A 23995-nucleotide genomic window follows, 5' to 3' on the forward strand; every position below is an offset into this window, starting at 1 on the left:
AGTAAGATATCTAATGGGGAAAATTAGTTGTTTTAGAGGAGCCAATGTTCTTAAAGATTTTTCAGATTTTTTTAACGTTCTCTCTCTCCCACTGTCATCGTATACTTAGTCACACTTTCCTTTAGTAGAATTTTATAAGGCAAATGCTCCCACCCTGACTAGTAGTAACCAGTGCAATCATTATGAGATAATTACCTTTAAATCAGTCATACAAAGCTTTAAGCCCAGGCTCCCCATCTGGTAGCAACATTTCAGTTGGAAGCAGCTCAGATGAACAGGGTAGACACTGTCATCAGAAGGCAAACTACAGTTTGGTAGGAAGCTGCTCAGTTCTCTAAATTGGTATTAGTTGATTCCTAATAACCATCTTTCCCCGCGCCCCCATGCCAGCATTTTCAGTTACAGTCCCTCTGACTGTGCAAGCATGTTTGAAACTGATGTAACTGTCTGTCTTGACAAAGTACTAAATATGCTGCACCATTGCTTGAGGGCACTTCAAAATTGTGCTGCTCTTAAAACAGGCTTTTCCACCTCTACATTGGACTTTATGGTTCTGAAATATAGCTCTTATGGGAGGACAGCTCCTTATCATTCAAAAATTGCTATTCCTTTGAAAATTGAGGTAAAAGATTGAAGTTTTCAGCCATAAATAAATATGCTGCATCATTTCAAATGCTTGTAACAGTCTCTGACCACATGCTTGAACTGACAAATGACTGCCTGCGGAGTGGAAAGAGAATTGAGTACAGGATTGTGGTTTTCACAAATGTAAACTGCTGCCCAATGAACTTATAAGAAAGTTCCTTCACGTAGTAATGGTTAGATTTAGTCTCTTTTTTGGCTCTAATAACATAAGAAATACCTTATGCAGTCAGACCAATGGTCCATTGTGCCCGGCATTCTGTCTCCAACAGTGGCAGAAGTGGATGAGCATTGAACCAGGTATATCTAGAATTATCTGTTGTCTATTCATTACCCACCCTGGAACTCACCATTATTGGTTTAGAGAAACAGAAGAAAAAATGTGTTCAATATGTCCAAGACAGCCATGCTACTTGCTACAGAGGGAGGCAGAAAAGCCCTCTGAAGTGTAGCAATAGGAGAGGAAAAAAATCCTTCCTGGCCCCATAAGCAAAGCCTAGAAGCAAGGGAAATAACCATACCATAGCATACCCATAACAAATCATCCCATACCAATACCTATCTAACCTCATCTTTAACACTTCCAGTGATAGAAATTATATAACTTCCCTAGGTAGTCCATTCCATTGTCTCATTGTGATAAGAATGAAGAAGTTTTTCCTGATATCAAGTCTAAACTTATTTTGCTGCAACTTCAAGTCATTGTTCTGTGTCCTGATCTCAGCAGTAAGAGAGAAAATAATTCTCCCTTTTCTTTGTGACAGGCCTTCAGATATTTGAAGAATGCTATAATGTCCTCCCTTAATCACCTTTTCTGAATGCTCATTTTCTTCAGCTTCTCCTTGTATGACTTATCTTTCAAGCCCTTTATATTTTTGTTGCTTGCCTCTGGACCCAAATATCTCCACATACTTTTTAAAGTATAGAGCCCAGAACTGTGCAGTGCTGTAGATGACACCCTAACCAGTGTCAAGTAATGAGGCACTATCACTTCCCCTGTTTTGCACCTAATACTTCTATTGATGCAATCCAAACATTTCATTTGCTTTTTGTGCAGCAGTGTCACACTGAAGATTCATATTGAGTTAGTGATCTATCAAGACTCTTTTTCCATTTTGCCAGTATCCCATGATGTTCTCACAAGAAAATTGGAGGATTGTGGGCTTAACTCTGAGACAGTCTGGTGGGTGAGAAACTGGCTACAGGATAGGACCCAGAGAGTTGTAGTAAATAGATGTGTCCTCCTGGTGAGAAGTGGGCAGAGGTGTCCCACAGGGTTTGGGTTTTGGTCCAGTACTTTTTAACATTGTTATTAAAGATTTGGATGTGGGGGGTGAAGAGATCACTGGCCAAGTTCGTGGATGACACCAAGTTATGGGAAGCGTGGTCACGCTTGAAGCTAGGCTACAGACACTGGTGAACCTAGCCAGGCAAGCAAGTTGGGCGGGTTGGAATTTGATGAAGTTCAATGTTGAGAAATGTAAAGTGCTCCACTTTGGGACAAACAACCCCCAACACACCTATAGGCTTGGCAACACCAAACTGACTAGCACCACAAATGAAAGGGACCTAAGGCTAATAATAGACCACAATATGAATATGAGCTTGGCAGTGCAATGCTGCAGCCAGCAGAGCAAATAATACTCTGGCATGCATCAATTGATGCATGTCCAGGAAAATCAAAGTGATTCATCTGTTCTGCTTAGCACTTGTTAGACCACAGCTGGAGTACTGTGTCCAGTTCTGGACATCATACTTTAACAAGGATGTAGACAAGCCTGAGAGAGTCCGAAGAAGAGCCACCCATATGATCAGAGTCTTACATGGTAAGCCATATGAGGAAAGGCTGAGGGATCTGGGACTTTTTTTTTAAAAAAGGGACACTATTCCCTTTTCAAGTGTTCTGGTAACTTACTTGATTTCTTTAGGACAAGAAATAATCCTGCTGTTATTACCAGACCTGATTTTCTAGCTCTGTGGGATGGGTTGCTTTAGGAACGGTTGTGTTGCTACTAGGAACATCTCAGGGTTTTAGAATGAGGCGGGATATGAACTGCTCACACATTGAAATCCCAATACATTTGAGTTAATTTTAAGATGATTCTTTTCTCAGGGAGAAGGAAAGGTTGTCATATCAGGAACCATGGCTTGAGCATCTCAATCCCAGTTTCGACAGCTATTGATAGTAAAGTATCCATCATACTGCATCTAGCATCAGTAGATGTTGCCTCTAAACTAGTAGCATTAAAATATTAACAGTGTTGGTATCCCATTTTTTAATGTTAGGTTCCAAAGTTAACATCTCATTGAGATGGGTGGGCAGTTCATACCTCTCAAAATCAGTTTCCTGATTTCTATTTGAAGATTCAGTTGAAACTTAGTTCAAGACTTTGCAATTTTGCAATTAAAAGGATTAAACCTTAGTTGGAATATTTTCTTTTAAAATCTCATCTGAAGTTCATCCCCACTATTTTGTGCAGTAAGAATGAACTATAAATCAGGTTCCATAGAAGCAGAATAGAATCATAGAAATGTGGGGCTCAGTCCAACTCCCTGCATGAGGATAGGCAGGATCATCCCTATCAAACCATCCTACGTATGGACAATGGACTTGTCCATGGACTCTTAGCAAAACTACACAGTTACCCTAACACAACCATGAGATAAAATACCCTAACCTGCCACAGGTAAAGTAGTGGCCAGTGTCCTGCAGCTGCAATGGTTATTAAAATACTCTTGAGCAATCCAAAGAAAAAGGGCCACACCCTCTGCTATTTAGTCATGATCAGAAAGGGGTAGTCAATGTGTTCTAATCTGACCATTGGGTAAAAATATTTGCTAACCCCAAACATGGTGATCGGTCTGACCCTGAGCAGAGGGGCAAAACCCTCTAGCCAGGAACCTCCAAGTTGAAGTCCTGTTAGGAGCATGGCACTCAATCATGTTCAGAAATCTCATGAGCTTCAGTGAAGTATTACCTCTTTGACCCAAATGACTGGCCAAAATTCATGATCGCAGGTTACTCCAGTCAGGAAAAACTGTCAATTGAATTTAATTTCTTTCGACATTCTTGTAGATGCTTGTCAATAAACAGAATTACAATGAACAAATTTACCTTTTTTTTTAGGTTTAGAATGAGTCAAACAACCAGAAATGCTTTCCTTTCCCTTGACTCACTGCTGAAGCTCACTTCTAAGGCTCCACCCAGGGTCACACGCCAATGTGAATCGTCTCTTTCATTTTTCACCCTCATTTCATCCACCCATTTGCAAATAATACACGCCTGATGTCCATATGCATTTATATTCCTCAAGAGCCTTGCATTTGCTTTTGTTTTGAGCAGAAGCATGTGCTTACCTATCCCTTACAGCTATGTGAAATAGAAGGTACATGTTAAATCTAGGGGCTTCAGCAAAGTTTAACTTGCCTTATAACAATACAAACTTTTGACCAGGTTATTTTCTCTTTTGACTCATGTTGAATGTCCTGCATACATTACAGTTTACATGATTGGTGTACTAGAATAAACAGTAACTGGTAAAATAATTACAATAAATAAACAATCAACATTTTTAGATTTCTGTTAAATCCCATTAGAGACACCATTCCTAGTTTTGAAAAATTAGGTCCTGTTGGAAATCTTGTATATAAATTGTTTGATTCTTTATTTTTTCCCTGTGATGCTTCTCTGAATTACATGAACAGCTCTTAACTGATGAATTTATTTTTGAAATAGAAGTGCAGGTGGGAGTAACACACAATGAGTTTTCCTGCTTCATTGGCTAACCCTATACAGATTAATGATTCACTTCAGCACAGTCTGAATAATATTAGTGTAGTGAATTATCCTGTACAATTGGATGCACTTTTCTATTTCTTATGAGTTGTTCCCAGGAAGACACAGAGCTGTAACTTTTGGAAGTGTTCTTCACAATGTGTGTTTTGCAGACTTTGCTGCTGAGACAATTAGCAACAAAAATGAGACCCAAGACTCATTTTGTGTCTCATTATGAGACTCATATTGTCTATAATTTAGGAGAAACCCAGAGGACTATTTAAAGGATCTCTTCCTCCCCTTCTTAATTATGTTATAGTTACATGAATAGGATAACTGGAAACAGTAACAGCTGTACTGTTGCTTCTACATTAAGAGGCTGCTATATGTCACTAGGCAGTTTGGTATGGCTCCATTTTCCCATTCATACTGGCAAACTTTGATTTCCAGGTTACATTTCATTGGATTTGTACAAAAACAGATGTGCTCGAAGATAGTACAATTAACACATCATTTGACATGTCAGGCTATTGATGCCATTTAAAAAGTAAAGAGGAAGATATGCTTCATGGATTACCCTGTGGGAATAGAAACCATTTAACTAGGAATTTTGTCTCCAGATAGCAGAGCAGGTTTCCTTTTTGTTTTACGATGAGATAAATGCAGGGTCATGTGATATAAATGCATCGAAGTTCAAGGAGCCAAACAAGGACTTGGCATCTTAAGCATCCTTTAGGTCAATAAGTCCGAAGCTGAGGGTCAATAATCCGAGATCAGCGATTACCTAACTCTGGAGCAATCAAAACTCATTTTGTGCTTCCCTTTTTAAGCTCAAAGTATAGGTATCTGCATTTCTACCTTCTGAGAGCTTAAAGAACACCCCTCTTTAAGCTCATTTGAATCCAGAAAGTAGCTGTGACCAAAGAGGCTGTGGTATGCTTTCTAGTCTGCATTTTTAGTGGGAAGCATTCTTGGGGGAGGGGGGGGCTCAGCATGAACATATTTTGCTGTAAATAATTCCTGTAAATAAGCATAAACAGGCATCTTTATGCCCTTTTCACCCCAGAGGAAGATGGCAGTCAGGATCTGATATCAAGTAGGCATGTGACAAACAGACTGTATTCAATTTGGATTCAGATTCAGCCTGAATTGGGGATAGCGATTCAGTTCATTGATTCAGATCATTGTCCTTGATTTGATTTGATTGAATCCGAATCTAAAGATGCTGATTTGGAGAATCAGTGATTTCGCTATAGACACAGCTTTAAATGTTTTCTCTATATGCCTCAAGGTACCAGGTGTGGCTCGTGAATGCTGCAATTCTGGGGCAGGCAGATGGAGCATCTCCCAGGACCACGGGGGGCCCATGTGCTTGGCAGTGAACCCAGAAGTGGACCAGAAGTACTTCCAGTCCAATTCCAGGTCCGCCAGGGAGCACACAGGGGGTTCCCCTGTGCCCTCTCAGCTTGGCGATTGGCTGCAGGGGAACCCTGGGTGCCCCCCCAGACCCAGGAGGCACCAGTCACTGAGCCAGGGGGGTGCAGGGTTCCCCCCTGCACACCCCCAGTGGACCTGGAAGTGGACTGGAAGTGCTTCTGGTCCACTTCTGGGTCTGCTGCTGAGCATGCTGGGGACCACCCTGCACTCCTGTGGGATGCGCCATCTGCCCCACCATTGCAGCATTCACAAGTCACCTGGTACCTTGAGGTATGTAGAAAAAATATTTAAAGCTGGTCTTTGTCCAAATCACCGAATCTTTCCAAATCAATTCGGAGGGTTCCAGTTCAATTCAAAGAGTTTAAAGCATTTCCTGATTCGATTTGGATTTGGAGATTCAGTCACCAAATAGGGCTGAATTGAATCAGGGACCAAAGCTTCGCATAGCCCTAGTATCAAGCCACAGAGAGTACACCTTAATTGATTCCTCATGACATTTATGTTTAATTTTATTGGGCGAATGTAAATCCTTGACTACTATTATTTGGTAAGTGTTCTATTTCAAATCATATGTTATACTTAGGGTTTGTTAACTGCATTTAAAATACTAGAGCCTGAGCATTCAAACAGTAAAACACACTAAGTGCTGTTGTAGCAAAGCAAAGTTGGGACTTTTCCAGCAAGGGCAGCAAAGTATCTCCAGATCATTTTATCTAACACATATTGAAGCTAATGTCCAACTGCTCCACAGAGGTAATACAGCTGGGAGACTCTGATGTGGTGGAGGGGCTGGGACTGACAAACAGCTGTTAGTCTCTGCCCCATAATGCACCAGTTTTCAATGGCTCCAGTGCCTAGGACATGTTTTATTTAGATCATAGTACCATTATTATGTGACTGCACAGAAAACTTTTTCATTTGTAGTTATCCTTACTACGATCTAAATAAAATACATTCTAAACGTAAAGTGTGACACAGCCTTGGCTGATCGTGATTGAGAGAAAAGAGTTAGGCTGAGAGAGTTGACAAGAGAAAGAATGGTTTTAGGGAGGACAGAGAGTGGGGGGAAGAGGAGGGAATAGTCCTAGGAAGAACAGAGTAGAGAGAAAGAAATTCTTCAGGGAGGACAAAAGAGTCTGAGGAAAGACAGAGGGAACTTCAATAGTATAATAAAGAATGTTTGTTTGGAGCTGAGCAGTTTGCTGTGCTTTTTGGGAATGTAGACCCAGGGGTGGAGATGGTGGGAGCAGCCACCGTGGCATCTGGTCCCCCTTGTGGCCTGCCCTGCCGGTTGGCTTTTTCCTGGTCCCACCTCACCTCCTGTCTGTCGTCTGCCACAACCTTGATGTTGTTTGTTTGTTGTTGGGGGAGAGGTCCCTTGGGCCAGGATTAACCTTGCAGTCAGCCTTGTCTGCATGTCCAGGCCAGTCCCTATCTATAATCTTTACTCTTCCTCAGTACTTCCTTTTTAAGGGAGTGTTTCCATAGGCTTCTGAGGGCTTGTTGGGGCTTCAGCTGTCACATCCTTGGATCCATTTCCTTTGGCTGCACCCCCTGCTTTGGCCCACTGATTAAGACTTCAGCTTCTGCCTATCAGCCCTGCCTTGATGACAGCCCCTTCTGGGGTCCAGCTTCACTACACTTGTCTCTTCCCCTTTGGCTTCGGGCTCACTTCTGGCACCTAGAACAGGGGAGTGCACGCAGGCCCGTGACCTCCTCCATCCCTATAGCTACAACCCAGTCATCTGGTCTCAAGTTTAAAAAAAAAAATGGAACTAAAACACAAGCTGCTCGTTCATCTAGTCTCCCTCCCTCAGGGTAAATGTTGCCTGCAGGCCTTGCCTCCACTAGGGCCACCTAACTTCCAGCTCCAGCTCCTCTGGGGAACTGCGGTGCCTTACTTTGTTTTCAGCAGACCTTCTCTCCAAGGAGCACCTTTCTCTACTGCATGCAGGGGCTACTGCCTTTGCTTACTCAAGAGACTGGGCTTATATCAGAGGCAGGCAAAATCTGGCCCCCTGGGCCAGATCCAGCTGGCAGTGGACTTAATTTCCCAGCAGACCATGCCTGTATGGCTGGGGCCAGTCTCCATAGAGACCTCAGCCACAGCTGTGCTTTGATAGCACAAAGATGGGGTTGCCATGGAGACCAGCCCCAGCCTCACTGGCAGGGCACATGGCAGGGCAGAGCAGGGGGTTGCTTTGGATCTACTGGGATCTTGCAGTGGGGGCAGCTTGGTCATGGCCAGGGCAGAGCCATGATCTGCAGCTTGTACACTCCACAAAGGAGCTCGAAGGCAGTGGATCGTTGCTCTGCCCTAGCAACTTGCAGTAGTGACAGTGTAGTCCCAAGCCAGGGCAGAGCCATGATCCACTGCCTCCACACCACAGCCCAGAGCATGCAGGCTGTAGATTGCGGCTTTGCCTTGGCCTCAACCAACCTGGCCCCACCGCATGATCCCAGAGGCTCTGCCTGGCCTGCCCTGCCATGCACCCTGTGGCTGGGGCCAATCTCCATGGCAAACCAGCTGTGGCTGGGATCTCCATAGAGACAGGCCCCAGCCATGCAGGCAGGGGCTGCTGGGAAATGAAGTCTGCCTGCTGGCTGGACCCACTGTTTTGTCCACCCCGGGCTTATATTCTCCAGTCCAGCCTCCTTCCGGTCACATAACTGGATCTTCTGCCCTTACTCCCCTAAGGACAAGCTCATTAGTTGCCTAACCCTTTTAGTCCCTCTGGCCCCCTGCTCCTTGCTGCCTTTCCTGGCCCTGAGTTTCCTAGACTTTCAGGCCTTCCTAATAACAGGGACAGGGGTTAGGGGTTTCCTGTTACAGGGACTTTGGCAATCTAAATTTCCTCCCATGCGTTTGAAGAAGAAAACACTCCCCTTTCCAGAAGCTAACCCCAAAGGAGTTCTTTGAGTCAAGGAATGCTATGGACCACTGGGGAAGATGGGGACAGAGAGGAGCCAGGGTGTCAAGCCAGAGGACTCTTCCCTGTGAAACTGTGCCAGGGGTGGCTTCAGGGGATCCTTCAGGGAGGCGGAGACATTTTAGGGAGTCCTGAAGCAGAGCTTCCCCTTGAAACAGTGTGATCCATAATAGTAGGCAACACCGTATCCAAGTCTTCTAAGAAGCTCAGTCCAAAAAGTGGCTCTGAGCCCACCTATCATATCAATGGCATTGATAAGAGCTCAAATCACAGCAGCCATCGCCTTTTCCATTTAAAAACACAACGCAGAGCATCATTAGTAATTCTGTCTCCCTTTTGCACAGGACTGTAGTGATTAGAGTATTTACCAAGGAAGTGGAAGACCTGTTCCTATGCCCTCTTCAGCTTGAGGGGACTACTGAAAAGTGAAAGATATGGATTGGAAAGTTCTCTAGCCCCCTGACTATGAAAAGTTCTGGACAAGATGGCCTTTGCCACATGTTACACTTAAGTTGTGACCAGGCCACATGTTCAATCAGTGGTGTGATAAAAGGAGGAATAAGCCACAAAGTGATTCCATAAAACCATGGGTGACTGGACACTTGCCCCTTCAGGCCAGTTGTGCTGACCCAGGAGTGAGGGGCCCCCTTTGCCAGTCATGTGCGCTGGCCCAGAAGTGACAGTGGCACACTCAGAATGGCCAAGGATATGCCCAGAAGTGCCATTGGTGCTTCTCCTTGTGCCTCCACTCCCCAGCTGGCACTCTCAGGGGGGAGCGCCAGCTTCACCAGCACTCCCGCCTGCTGCCCCTGCCCATTACTTAAGTGGGCAATGCTGCCTGTCAGCAGGTGCACCAGTGCTCTCGCCACTGCATAAAATATGTGTAATAACTTTGTGGCTAGTTCTTATTGTGCTGAACTGTGGCTGACATGAACTGAACTGAGCATGTGACTAGGAGGTCTGTCAGCTGCTGAGAGCTCCCAACTGGGAGTTCATGTGTGCCCACAAACCTGAGAGCCTGCAGCAGAAGTGGTTCACAACCATAGGGGCACTCCAAGCATCCCTGCATCTGGGAGTCCCATTAGATGATGCGGGCTCCTAGCTACAGGGCACTACAGGTACCCTTGTGGCTGGGAGTCTGCAGCTGAGGGGGGTCCCAGCCATGGGAGGTTGCTACTTGCTGCTTCAGGGGGAGCTCAGGGTTGCGATGTAGTGTGGCATGGCAAGAAGTATGACTGGGTGGATTGCACATCAGCTCCCATTGCACCTTTACCTGCACATCTGGAGGGGCCCAATCAAACATTACCTCTGCAGTTGAACCTGAGCCATTGTATTGAAGGGATGCAAGTTTCATGGGCCCAGAAGAGAGAGAGCAAACACGAAGAAGCCTACCTCTGTAGGCTAGTCATTAAAGCATTTAGATAGAAAGGACTACTCTGGGGTCTTGCTCCAGTGTCTCCTTATGCCTTTAAATTGTCACTGAATAAAAAGAGATATAATTGGAGAATAAAATCATTTAGGGCGAGATTTATGAAGTGATATATGTGCCCAACTCCCTTGACTTCAGTGGGCTATATGCACCTCAAACAAATGGCCTTTTTAGTTAGCAAGTCTGGTTTTCCTGTTGCATGTTCAAGCCTGAAGGAATAATCTTATTTTCTTATAGGACACCCTTTTTTAGTTCAGCTAATGAATGGAGACATGAACTAGAACATGGAATGTGTTTCACAACTCAGTGGAATGTAAATATTTTGTCATCATTTCAGAAGATGCTATTGGAATTCTCAGATCAAATCCTGAGACAGCTCTGCATCAGCTGAAAGCTCTGAAACTAGTTGGTGGTTAAAATGAGTCTTTATGCACTATGCTATTGAAGGATAAAAGAGTTTCTCCTTCACTAAGCCTAAGTTAAGAAAAATAAAGGCCTGGAGTGTATTTATTAACTATTGTCCTTCCCTTGTATTTTTCTCAAAGATTGTTTTATTTATCTTAACCAGAATATATTGTGGTTTTGTTTGTTTTTATGTATATAATAAATGGATAACTTAATTCATAATGTACAATATGCCAATGGAAAATAAGAGACGTGCTTTAGGATAAATCTTCTGCATTATATATACAGGACACTTTATTGAAGTATCATTCTGAAGAGTGGCTGTATATAAAAAAAAAGGTACCTTCATACTTGACTATTTTATTTGCTTTGTTTACAAAAGACACCTTTCTTTCCCTTGACTCCTGTTAGAGCCACTGTATGTGAGAGTGTAAGGGGATCAGGAGAACTAGTTTCTGCAGCAACGGAAACACCTCTTTGGGTAATGATGATGATGAAAGTGGCAGTGCCCTGGTGTAAAAGACATTCCTAGTTATTCTCTGTTTTTTACTGAATATTATTAGGATATCAAAGCAGCATTCATACAATTGAATAAAATTACTAGTTTGTTTGCAGTTGTGTTGTAGGTCAAGTAAGTTAGAGTTTACAGGAGTGAATGCACTGAGAGAGAGCAATACACTAAACTTAATACTAATATTTCATCCTGTTTGCATTTAAGGGATTCTGTTGTCTTGGTATAAACTCAAATTTGAAAGTATTTGATAGGATTGCTTGGCTGGACTAGGCAGACATATTCATACAACAGGAAATTACTTAGTTCAGTGGAGCCTGTGCCTAAGGAAAGAATAAAGTCCAAAAAACCTCACTTTAAATATAAATCAGAAGGGCCTCCTCTGACACAGATGTTTTTCTGCATTCGCATTAGAAGGAAAATATTTAAAAAATCATACATTTCAAGTAGATTGTTTCCTTAAAAAACTGAGTTTTATAAGGGAAGAAAATAAATTTTAGTGGTATTTATACCACTTTACATTGTTTACTATAAATGAGGTATGTTTGTCTTTTTGAGTGTAGCCGTAATTAATGGTTGCAATTCAGTCTGCCAATAATTGGGGAAAGGTCAAAAGAGTAAAGAATGAAATAGGAGGAGTGTCATCAGATGAGAACAGTAAAGCAGTGGAAGGGTGCACAAATCTTTCCTAGCTCAGGGATTTTGTGATTTATATGATGATGTATATTGTTCTTAATCTAAGACAAACCTCCACAAATCCACTCCCTTGTACAGGTGTTTCAAGCAGACAAACATATGACTGTGGTGATATGACACCAGAAATAACTTCTTAGAAAAAGAGGGGGAAGAAATCACCTCTTTCTCCTTTTACCCTAAAGTTGTGCAAGGACTGTCCATACTTCAACTTCACAAAGGGGAAAATTACTCTCCTGAAAATGCATTGTGGATTTCAACTACATGTTTTTTCTTGATATGAGCATGGAGGACAGAATGGCTGGGCTGTACATGTGACAACAGATATGACATTTCTTTTAACAAATTTGAACTTAAATTATATTTCGTGGACTACTGGAGGGCTCTGTAATTTATTTGATTTATTTTTAGCTGGTGCCAACAGATATTTGTAAATGAATCACAAGGCATTCTATTACTAAATTTTTGTGGTCATATATTATTCTGGGATCTTCTATAATTTATATTCCTAATTATCCAAAATATTCACACCAAAGTGTAGCTGGACCGATTTAATGGCTCTAAGTGATCATTTCCAATAAGATGCATGCTTTCAATGGTTAACTTTTTATAATATGGCCAACCTAAATCCAACACTGAAGCCACTAAGACAGAAATCAGCACTATGTTCTCCATGGTCAGTTTGTCCTCTGGCCTCCTTTTGTATGTGCTCACAGCACTGCCTCCTGAGCAGGACTCTGTATATTAATTGACTGGATTTTCATCCCTTCTAACAGAGACAAGTGCTGCTACTCCTCTGCTTCATTTTTACCACTGTAACATCTGTGGATTACTAAGAAAAAGATGCTGCATCATTAGTGAATGTCATTCTGCAGTTACAAATCTAACTGTATTGTTCTCAGCTCAATTCCCAGCAAGCAGGTTACCAGAAATAAATCTTGATAAATCAATTGAAAAGACAGATGAAGCAGACCATAATGAGTGTTGATTACATGCTTATAGTCTGTTTATTGTGACACGTTATATATCTCCATACTACAAAGCTTATTTATGATTGCTATGCAAGAAGCCATGTGGTGTGACCAGGAACGTTTTATGGAGAGGCTGTAACGTGCCTGTCATATGACAGAAGTGCTTGCTAATATCTTCAACACAGAATGTTGCATGAGAAAGAAAAGTAGAGTTTGGGAACTGGATAGGTGTTACAAAAATAGGAGTCTGTATGCTCAAATACATATTGTAAATGGTACAAATATAAACATATGCAAACATTATTTTTTAATTAAGTTCAGGTGAAATTGGATATCCTCTCATGGGTTAGATTGAATCTAGAGAATTCTTTTTATCCCACTTCAAAAAGTCTGAGATGTCGTGATGCAGCTTACCTGCTCGCAGAAATGTTATTAGAGAAGGAATGTTTTTCTAGTTAAATAGTTTCTCTAGAATATGTTGCCAAATTGCATTTTTAGGGAAAATCCAAAAATAGAAAGTGATCATACATATAGCTTCCTTATTTTGGCAGGTAAAGATTAAAAGAAAATGCATGAATAAATATACATTTGTTTTAAAAACACTTTCCAGGTGTTCCAGATTGCATATGTTATCGTGAAAGCAGCGAATTCACCGCGACCTGGGAACTGGATTTTGGAACGTTCACTGGATGGTGTTGACTACCAGCCATGGCAGTATCATGCTATCACGGACACAGAATGCCTGACGCGCTACAACATACATCCCCGTGCTGGGCCGCCATCCTATGTAAAAGATGATGAAGTTATATGCACTTCATATTACTCTAAGGTTCACCCATTAGAGAATGGAGAGGTAAGATGGGGCCTATATTGCTGCCAGCACCCTGGCAGAAAAATTATCTTGTTTACTTGACAAGTTCATGCCTTGTGTTGACACTGAATGCTTTTGTATGCTTGAGGGATGCTGAATTCTCTCTTTTACGTATCTGCATCAGTAGAGGTTGCCATACACCTCATTAAACGCAGAGACGCATACACAGATATAATAGACAAAGAGAATTGGAGAGAGAGCTGTGTGGAGCCTGGTCTCTAGTACTTGTAGACAAATTCTTTTTATTTAAGATGGGCTGCAATTCCATTGTCAGTAAAACAAAAGGTACTAGGTGAAATCCTGGCCCCACTGCAGGCCATGGACATTTTTTTATGGAATGTATTTTCATAGTCATTACCTTTACACTTATCTTGATAATGCAGGAAAATGAAATGACAGCTGAATGTGAACTATTTTTTTATTCAGGAAGTACATCCGGGGTGTGTGTGTGTGTGTGTGTGTGTGTGTGTGTGTGTTTGTGTGAGAGAGTGGAATATTTTTCTATTAAGATACTGACTTGGTGGCATCCTCTGATTGCTTCATCACTTCTGCATCACTCAGGTGAAATCTAAGCAGAATTGGTCCTGAGCTTGTGAAGCTTCTGAACTTTTAGCTTTCATTTCTTAATACTCTGTGGATATTTAACTTAAGCTATGTACTTCACTACAGCCTAAATCTTTCCCATTATTAGTGTGAAATTTATGCATCTTCCCTTGGATGATGATCCTGATTTACCTAGGAAGATGCATAGCTATCTCATTCTCACTGGGCAGCTGGTCTTTGCCAGTACCCAAATTTAGTCCAGTCTGCATTGGCAAATAATTCACCTAATCTGACAATATGAAGCCTTTCTTGATCTTGATCCTCCCAGGAAAATATATAGCTCCCTCAACTGTTTTTCAAGGAAGAATCTTATGTAGCTATCTCACATAGGGATTGAGCTCTGAGGGGAACTTCTAAATCAGGGCTGTCCAAACTTGTAGCCTGTGGGCCTTGCACAGCCCCAAGGACTTAAACTATGGCCCCCTGGTTCCCAGTCTAGGTGCTGCTCCTTTCATTGTTCTACAGCTGTTTCCCTTGGGGTCTACAGGCTCTTCCTCCCTCCTTCTGCTTTTGCTGCCTGACCCTGATCCTACCCTTGGGTACGGGGTGGAGCTGCTGGGTGAAGAACATTTGGAGGTGAGGGAGACCATAACCGGGAGCTGGAAGGAACCTGGAGTACAGTACAATAAGAGGTGGAGGGATGGGCACATGGTGTGACTCAGTGCACTGGGGGACACAGCAAGGTGTGGTATAGCACTGTGCATTATATGAGGGGCACCCACAGTGGGAGGCCCATGAAACGCAGCATGTGGCACGTGTCCAGTGGTCTGTGCCCCCCACCTATCCAGATTTGGATTTTCTTGCAATGTAGATACTTCCTATGGCAGTTTAGGATTGTAACAGTGTGAAAGTGAAGGTAGGTGCCTCAGCAGAGCTCTTCTGTTCATGCTCAGAAGGCCAAAATGGAAATGCATAAGGAATCGAGACACGCAAGGGCCTTTGCGGTTGTTAAACACAATGGATTACGATTCTGTTTAGGGATTTAATTTTCTAAAATTTTGTACCAGTGACTCTTGGAGGTAGATTTAGATTTGGCTTTCTTCTTCCTAGATATTTTTTCAATATTGTGACTGAACATTCAAATTGCCTCTTTCAAAATGCAATTGAGCAGAACTGAGAGATGAGGCAGTTACATGCATTCTTCTATGTGGACCTGCTATTGCATGCCAATACATATGTATGATACCATGATTCCTCTACAAATTGAAGATTTATACAAATATTTAATCAGTGGATTTATTCAAAGAATATTTAGAGAACTGTTGAATTTAAGCAAATATTTGTGAATTTCTGAATATTGTGCAGATTTGGCCTGTGTTAATTTGGATATTTGTACTATAAACAAATATCAGAATAAAACTAATGTAAAACAAGCATTAGAAAAACACCATGTGACTTGTCTTCAAGTCAGACTCACACAGCTGAACTTAATATATAAACATTCCCCACAATCAGGTGCTTGTAAATAATCTGCAGACCCAAGAATTATTTGCAGAAATGATTTGGTGAATATTTTTTTGGAATGAATAAATCATAAACTGCTTAAGGACAATTTGTGAATAGTAAAATGGGCAAAGTTGATTGAATTAGCTATTTGATTAGCTCTACCTGGAAAAAGTAAAGCATCCAAAAAGAGGGTGATTTAAATAATTGGCTCAGTGTTACTGAAATGTTCCAACTCACTTTACATTCAGAATTCAGTGACACAAGGCATATAGGAGGAGTACAGTATTAGTTATGTCCCACTACAAAGCTGCTATGTACCATTTGATTATTGTATGTCTCTAATATATCAATAAATGGTGAGAAAAAACCTCCCCTTTACATGAGAAAAAACTTTTTATTTACAGAAAGAAGTAGAAAAAGTGTCTTCCAAGGTCTCACATGAGAGAATGTTTTTCGAATATGCTAGCAAGTGACATTTTAGTGCTCTAATGAGGGTTCCTTAATTTGTTTGGTCTCAGGCAGAAAACAAAAATGTATTTAGGATAAATATTTGGAGGGCTTACATTCATTTTTGGGTGGGAGAGAAGGCCATCAAAATGTGAATGATCGCATTCCTTTTTGCATCTTTCTTTCAACATCATACCTAGCTGGGATTGCTACTTTTGATTTCCTCAGTTCGTCATTAGTCTGAGAACTAAAAATTAATGGTTACCATAGTGATTTTTGCTTTATTTCCCTTCTACAGAAGCCTCTCTTATTTACATCTAATATGCTCCTTTTTCTACCGCGATTGCTTTCTTGATTTTCTAGACTACAATTAATGTCTGAGCTTCTATTTATCTTCATTCTTTTATGTAGACATCTCTGGACATTAACTCTCTCTGCCATTTATGTTGCTGTGAACTCTCTGAACTTTTATTTATGTTGATTTTTTTTTTAAAGGGAAGTAATGTGTCATATGCTGTAACTTTACATTTTAGTACAGGATATCCTCTCCATTTATGCTTGTTAATCTTCACTAGGTGCTCCTAAACTGAGGTGTCCCATCATCTCACTGTTACCTATTAGAGAATTTTAGATCTTTGCCCCCCAAAAAGAGACTGTACTGAAGTTTTATAAGGTGTTAAAATGGGGAAGCCATTTCTCTATATCAGGCTAGAGAAATGTTCCCTTAGGCGCAACCAAACTGGCATAGGCTGCAGATAGAAATCTAGGAAAAAATATTTTTTCCTTGTATTTTTTACATAAACAATTGTCCCTGTAAACAGACCTTGAAACTCTAATCTAGTGAAGATGGCTAGAGAGAGCTCTAATGAGAGCCCATTAGAAAGCCGTTCAGTATCGGCACTGAAGCAATAAGAATAACATCATCCAAGAGGCAGTGTGCCTTTCTTGCAGGGCCCTCAGTTTTTGGCAGCTCGATGAAACTTAAAAAGCAATGGTAGAATTTGAATTTAGATTCCTCTTCATCTGTGTTGTGTGAATCTAAATTTAAATACCCACTTGACTACCTGGTTCACATTAGTGTGAACACATAGATGATGTAGAGGAAAAAAAGCAAAAAACTTGTTCTTTTATAAAAAGGATTTAATTAATGTTGATGCACAGTAATTATGTAAACTTGCAAGGATGGGAAACCTTTCTCCTCTGTGGATACAGTCTGTCTTTATGAACTCCTGCATCAAAGTATCAGCCGCCTTCAGTAGTTTTAATAAAAATGGGAACAACTAAAAATACTTAAACTCTGCAAATGTTAGTGTATATTCCACATTTAATAGTCAAGGTGTATTTTTACATGTGCCGCAGAGGTGTGTGTTGGGGGAGGGCTTTAATTATAGTGACTTCAAGAGCCTACAGTGTCTAATGTAACAAGGTCCACAGTGTCTCATGTATTAGTGTCCCCACGCTTAAAAATGGTGGCAGAGGTGTTTTAACTAAAGCTTATTTAATGAGCTTTAATTAAAGCATCCCCACTGCCATTTTGAAGTGTGAGGATGCTGATACACGAGATGTGGAGACTGCTGGAGTTTGCTAATTACAGCACATTGGAGCAGTGTCCTTGCACATCTACAGACACTGAAAAAGATTTAATGTGAGGATGGAAAGACCATGAAATCAGTGGATATAAAAATGGTTTTACCTTGGAAGAGGGATTGGTGAAATGGTTTCAACTTGGAAAGAGGGCCAGGCCATTGGAAAGAGAGAGAACAGCTGGGAATCATGAACCAAGTTATTGTTTTGTTCTTAACGCTGTCTTGTCACTTCTCCCTATAAGTGTGACTGTTCAAATGCAGGCTTTTGCTGTGGGGAAATCAGACTCAGGCTGTGCACATGTATTTAAATAATCTGGAAGAATTCTCCCAGGCTTGTTCTCCTGATAGAGAAATTTACTCAGAGCTGTCTGTACAGACATTCAAATGGTGAGGCCTTGAAGAGTGGAGAGCTTGCAGGACTGACACTGCAACTATGGGAGCCCCCTGGTGTACACATCTCAGTGAGCTCTGCAGGTTCCCATAGTCTGCCTGGTGACAGATGGCAGCAATACATAGGGTAGCCCTGATTGGCTAACTCAGATGGCCCATGGTCAACCTGTGTTTCCCTCCACAACAATGTGGGGATTCTGAATGAGGCATGTGCTGCTCCCTCCTGAAGCAGCAGAGTCCAAGGAGTGGCAGTTTATTTTCTTCAGGGGGAAGGGCATGGGTAAGGGTGGGATGCTAGAGGACCACTGTATGTGCAGATATTTGCTGTCCCAAGAGAAACTCTGGTTGTTCCCAGGCTATTTTTCTTCTACAGTGTGACAGGGTGACTGAAACACCCTGCCATGGGAAGAATGAGGGAGAAACAAAAAGAACAGACTTACCCCAAGAAACAAGGGAAGCCACGGTGAGCCTGAATAAGAAATGTGCCATAGACATAACATCAGGTGTGGTGAGGGCAGGGGATGGGGATGGTGGAGCCCTGCAAAGAGTCACCAACTTCCTGAGCCTATGACCAACCTCTGTTGTCTCCCAAGAGTATCTAGATATATCTCCCATAATATCAAAGGTGTGGCGGGAAATCTTTCCAATGACAGGACACTGTCACTTCAGTTAGGAGGTGACATGTCTCTAGGCAGCACGCCACCCACCTTCTTACATACAGCAACCACTTTTTACTTGGAAAAAAAAATTGAACATCTGTACATTTGTGATTTTTCCTGGGAGAACAGCAACTCTTTCAGAAGAAAGTGAAAACTGTATGAAGCTTCAATCTAGATTGGGGCAGGCAATTATTTTGGGCGGAGGGCCACTTACCGAGTTTTGGCAAGCTGTCGAGGGCCATGTGGGTAGCCCCACACCTTGACAGGTGCCCCGCCTCCTGGTCAGTATATTGTAACCGGATGTTCCACCTCCTAAACCCTGATCTTTGTCAAGAGAAGTCCCACCCCTTGCAGCTGCAGGTACTGCTTTCAGCAAGGGGTTTTGCCATCACAGAACCAGAAAAATACCAAATTATATTCTAAAAAGTGAACATCTAAAACTTTCATTAATTTGATTTCATAAAATTTTTTTGTCTTGATTTACATGTGTTTGTGTAGTGTACATAGAAGTGATTTTATGATAACTTAAAATGAAGTCTTACTCTTGTATGTTGTGGGGGGGTGGGTATGGGTTTGTGGGGGGCTGTGGGAGTGTAGGTATGTGGGATGAGGGAGCATGTGGGTGGGTGTGTGTGTGGATATGTGAGGTGTGGGTGGGCATGGGGCTTGTTGGGGGCTGTTTGTGGGGGAGAAAAAGGAATACAAAATTCATAGGCTAAATTAGCTATGAATTGGCTAACTGGGCCAGGGTTTTTGAACCAAACCCAATGGCTCTGTCTTTTATTGTTTTAAGCCAGTAGCAGTAGGCAGGGTACTGAAAGTAAAATGCCTGCCTGCTGATATGCATAAACATACCTTCTGTTAACTATAAGCAGATACTGTATTTCCTAGTCCATTAAAGTTACTTACACTTTTCTGAGCCAATTCAGCCCAAATGTACCTTTTAAGTGGATCATCAGCATAAAAGCACTGGGTCATTTACTTTAACAGTGTCAACCTACATTCACTACCACATTTAATTTGATAAGTCAACAACATAATGAATAAAAGTGCACTACCCATAGAGGGATATACGGTATTAATGTAATATTGATTCTTCATAAATAGAGCAGTGTAATGAGAGGGATTCAAAAATAAACTATTAGATATCAAAGAGAGGGAGGCAGACAAAAGGAGAGTAATGGAGACAAATACATGTATTGACCCTGCATATATATGTATATAGTCATGTTCTGATGATTGGTACTTCAGTCAGAACTACTGGAAGGTTTGCTAGTTTTAAGAAATTCATAAATATTTACTAGCATCTGTTTTGGGTTGACTTATGTATAAATAATGCTTCAGCTCAATATCTCTATTGAAGGGCAGCTCTACACTATAGTTAGTCAAAATTTTATTTAGGGTGTTACCAAAATCAACCTGTTTCAAAAGAAATTCTTGATGCTGATGAAAATGTCAAAACTAAACATTGATTTAGTTTGTTTAGTTCCCACTTACAATTTTTGTTTTGTTTTAGTTTTTTGTTTTAAAAACTAAAACAAAATGGCATTCTGACTCAAAATGCAGATTCAAAACAAAGGCTTGTGTTTAAAATTGGTTTGAAAAGACCCCAGGAAATCTGTCACTTTTCAGCTGAAATTTTTCATGTTAAAGGTTGCTGTCACGGTTTTAAATTTTCCCCTTAGGAAGTTTTAGTTTTTCAGCTGAATATATTCACAACAGTATCAGTAAATGATCAGTGATGCTCTTTTATGTCTTATGTTCATTGTAAAAATATTATTATTTGCTTACTTGACCAATCCTTGGGCAATTTTAGGTATATATATTCTCCCTAAGTTCTGTCTGTTTGGACCTCATTTTTCACTTCCATTTTCAACTGGTACTTTTAAGAATCTTCCTTCTTCACAGTGTTTCCCTTTCATTCCGCCTTATTTATTTTCCACCTCTGCTTCCCTTCATGCCTGTTGTTCACAGTCCCTGAATGAGTCTGACTCATTTTACACTTTTCTTACCATTTCCTACAGTTGTTCTTGAAGCACAGAGACATCTTGGCAATGAATGTAGTGTAAATACCTAGATACAGTGATAGATAAAGAATCAAGGATCTTAGAGAAGTAGGGACCTCTGGAGGTCATCTAATCCAACCCTACCACTCCAGGCATGATGATGATCTCCATCTAAAACATCGTAGACAAGTGTTTGTCTAACCTCCTCTTAAAAACTTCCAAGGATGGAGATTCCACAACATTCCTTGGTAATCTGTTCATATGTTTTAACATCCTCACAGTGAGGGAGTTCTTCCTAATCTCCTAAATTTCTTTTTGCAATATGAAACCGTTACTCCCAGTCTTGTCCCCTGCCATAACAGAGAATAGTCTATCACCATCAAGTATTTGAAAACTGTTATCAAATCTCCCCCTCAGGCTTTTCTTCTCCATATTAACTAATACCATTTCTTCCAACCTTTCCTTGTAAATCACAATTTCTAGACCTCTAATCATTTTGTTGCACTTCACAGTTTTCTAATTTACCCACATCTTCCTCAAAGTGTGGTGCCCAAAACTGGACATCTTACGACAGGTGAAGCCCCACTAAGTGCTGAGTGTAGAAGAATCACTTCTTTTGATTTGCTTCTGTTAATACAGGCCAGTATGCTGTTGGATTTGTTTGCAACAAGAGCACACCATTGGCTCATATTCATCTTATAGTCCACTATAACCCCCATGTCCTTTCTACAGTACTGGATATTTTCTATCCTAAGTGTAGGACTTTGTTCTTGTCCTTGATGAATTTAATTTGATGAACTTCAGATAATCTCTCCAGTTTATCCAGGTCATTCTGAATTCTAAGCTTATCTTCCAGAATGTCTACAGCTCTACCCAGCTTGGTGACATCTGCAAATTTGCTAAGTAGGTGGTCAATCCCATCCTCTAAATTGGGGGTTGTCGACCAGGGGTACACATGCCCCTGTGGGTACTAGGACCAGTCCTAGGTGGTACGTGTAGGTGGGCGGGGATGGAGTGCTTTCACCTCCCAGGAGCAGGGCCGGGTGAGAGCAGCAGTGCCTATCTTCAGGGTGGGGAAAGTTCACATACAGTGGCTGCCGCCACCACACACCAGCCCAGTGAGCTTTCCCACTGCACAGAGGGGTGCTGCTGCCCTCACCCCAGCCCAGTGAGGTTCCCTGCCCCATCCCACCCCAGCCCCACTCCTGGGAGGTGGTGGCGTTCTGTCCCCACCCGCCCATGTGCCATCCCTGCCTTCCTGCTCTGTGTCCAGCCACGTGCAACCCCCCTCCCTGCTCAGTGTCTGGCTGCACATCCCCTCCCACCCCCCACTCAACATCCAGCCACTGTGGGTACTTAGACTAACAAGGATTGAAAACCCCCGCTCTAAATCAGAGTCCAAGAAAAGCTGGGCTGCAAGGGACCTCTGGAGGTCATCTGGTCCAACCCTCTGCCTGATACAAGATCACCCCTACCCAAACCATCCTATATGAATCTATTGATAAACCCAGCAGGGCTTAACCCCCAGCCCGCAGGTCAAATCTGGCCCACAGGGCTCCACAAGGATCTGGAAACTTGGTAGTGGAGGAGCAGTTGCAGCATTAATTGCTGCTCTTCTACTGCCAAAAATCCAGTGGGGAGCCTCATGGGCCTGACAACATAACCATGCCTATAAGATCTGGCTGGTACAGGATGGGATTGGGTGGTGTGTGGATTGTACTGGAGGAGAGGATATCCAGCTCAGGTAGCATGCAATAAGATCCAGTGTGGGTCCAGACTGGGGAGGCTTGTGGCTGGATCTGGTAGCACAGATCTGGATTGGGGTGACATGAGACTTGGCCAGGTGGTACAGGGCTAGAAATGGGTAGAACACAGGCAGGGGTCCATATTGGGGCATCGCAGATGCAGATCAGGGCACATTTCATCTGGCCGATAAACAAACCCCATTCCACACATCTGGTCCATTGAGGCAAAAGGTTTGGTACTACTGGAAACCTCTAACTTATTAGAAACCTTAACACAACCACAACACAGAAACCCCTAAACTACGACACTGGTAAAACAAGGGGAACTTGATGGCCAATATCTACTTGCATATGTTGTTTAAATACACTTGAGAGATCCAAGGAAGAGGGCCTCCCTCCCTGCCCCCTCACCCCCCTTGATACAGAGGAAGGCAAAACAAGACACCAGTCCATACCTAACTGACCATAGGGTAGGATTTCTTCCTGATTCCAGACATGGTGATCAGTTTGACCCTGAGGGGAAAGGCAAGACCCTGGACCCAGGAACCTCCAAGTTTAAGTCTCAGCAGGAGACTTCCCAGTTAAAATCCCATTCAAAATCCCTAGCCTTGGCTGCAGCCAAAACCCCATTCCTCTGTGGAATACAAAAAAGACCCTGGACACATGTAGTAGCAGAAGGGGGGGAAATTCGCTCCTGGCCTCATGTGGCAACAAACAGATCCCAGAACCATGGGAAATACCCATAGTAAAATTTAGCCATAACTACTCTTAGATCATCCCTGACCAGTGCTGGTCCAGCCTTTTCTTCAGCAGCTTCAAGGGTGAAGAGGCCACAGTGTCCCTAGTCAGTCTGTTCTCACTCGTTCACAATACCCCATGGTTGAGGATGGTCACTCCCACAGGTCAAGTAAAGGCTGGTAAATGAGTCCGTTGATGGCCAAGACTGATCCTATGCCACAGGTGGTGACTAAAGGGAGGGTTAGATCATAGATTTCTTCATCTTCCATTTTCTTTCCTTCCATTTCTGTTATTTTTTCTAGTTCCAAGGTGAGATGGTTCATAGAATCATAGAAGCAGGGTCGGAAGGGACCTTGTAGATCTTCCAGTCCGACCCCCTACGTGGGCGGGAGAAAAACTGGACTCAAATGAGTCCAGCCAGGTAGGCATCAAGCCTCTTCTTAAAGACCCCCCAGGGTAGAAGTCAGCACCACTTCCCTAGGAAGTTGGTTCCAGCTCCTAGCCGCCCTAACTGTGAAGTAGTTCTTGCAGATGTCTAATCTGAACCTACTCTCCAATAACTTGTGTCCATTATTCCTTGTTATGGCAGGGGGTGCTAGGGGAAACAGTGTCTCTCCCAAACCCCTCTGGTCCCCCCAGTGAGTTTATAGACAGTCACCAGGTCCCCCCTCAGCCTTCTCTTGTGAGCGCTGAACAGGTTTAGGTCCCGCA

At 42.3% G+C, this 23995-nt stretch overlaps 1 protein-coding gene across 1 annotated transcript in view; it reads left to right on the forward strand.

Moving 5' to 3' along the window:
* The window catches only part of LAMA2 (laminin subunit alpha 2), a 434604-nt gene that overhangs the window by 40458 nt on the left and 370151 nt on the right, over positions 1–23995 (forward strand). Inside the window, exon 5 of the mRNA XM_019538207.1 lies at positions 13404–13646. Within this exon, the coding sequence (XP_019393752.1) occupies positions 13404–13646 (243 nt within the window). The remainder of the gene's footprint in view (positions 1–13403; positions 13647–23995) is intronic.

Source organism: Crocodylus porosus, unplaced genomic scaffold (assembly GCF_001723895.1).
Source record: "Crocodylus porosus isolate Cpor-Errol unplaced genomic scaffold, CroPor_comp1, whole genome shotgun sequence".
NCBI classification, from domain to species: Eukaryota; Metazoa; Chordata; order Crocodylia; family Crocodylidae; genus Crocodylus; species Crocodylus porosus.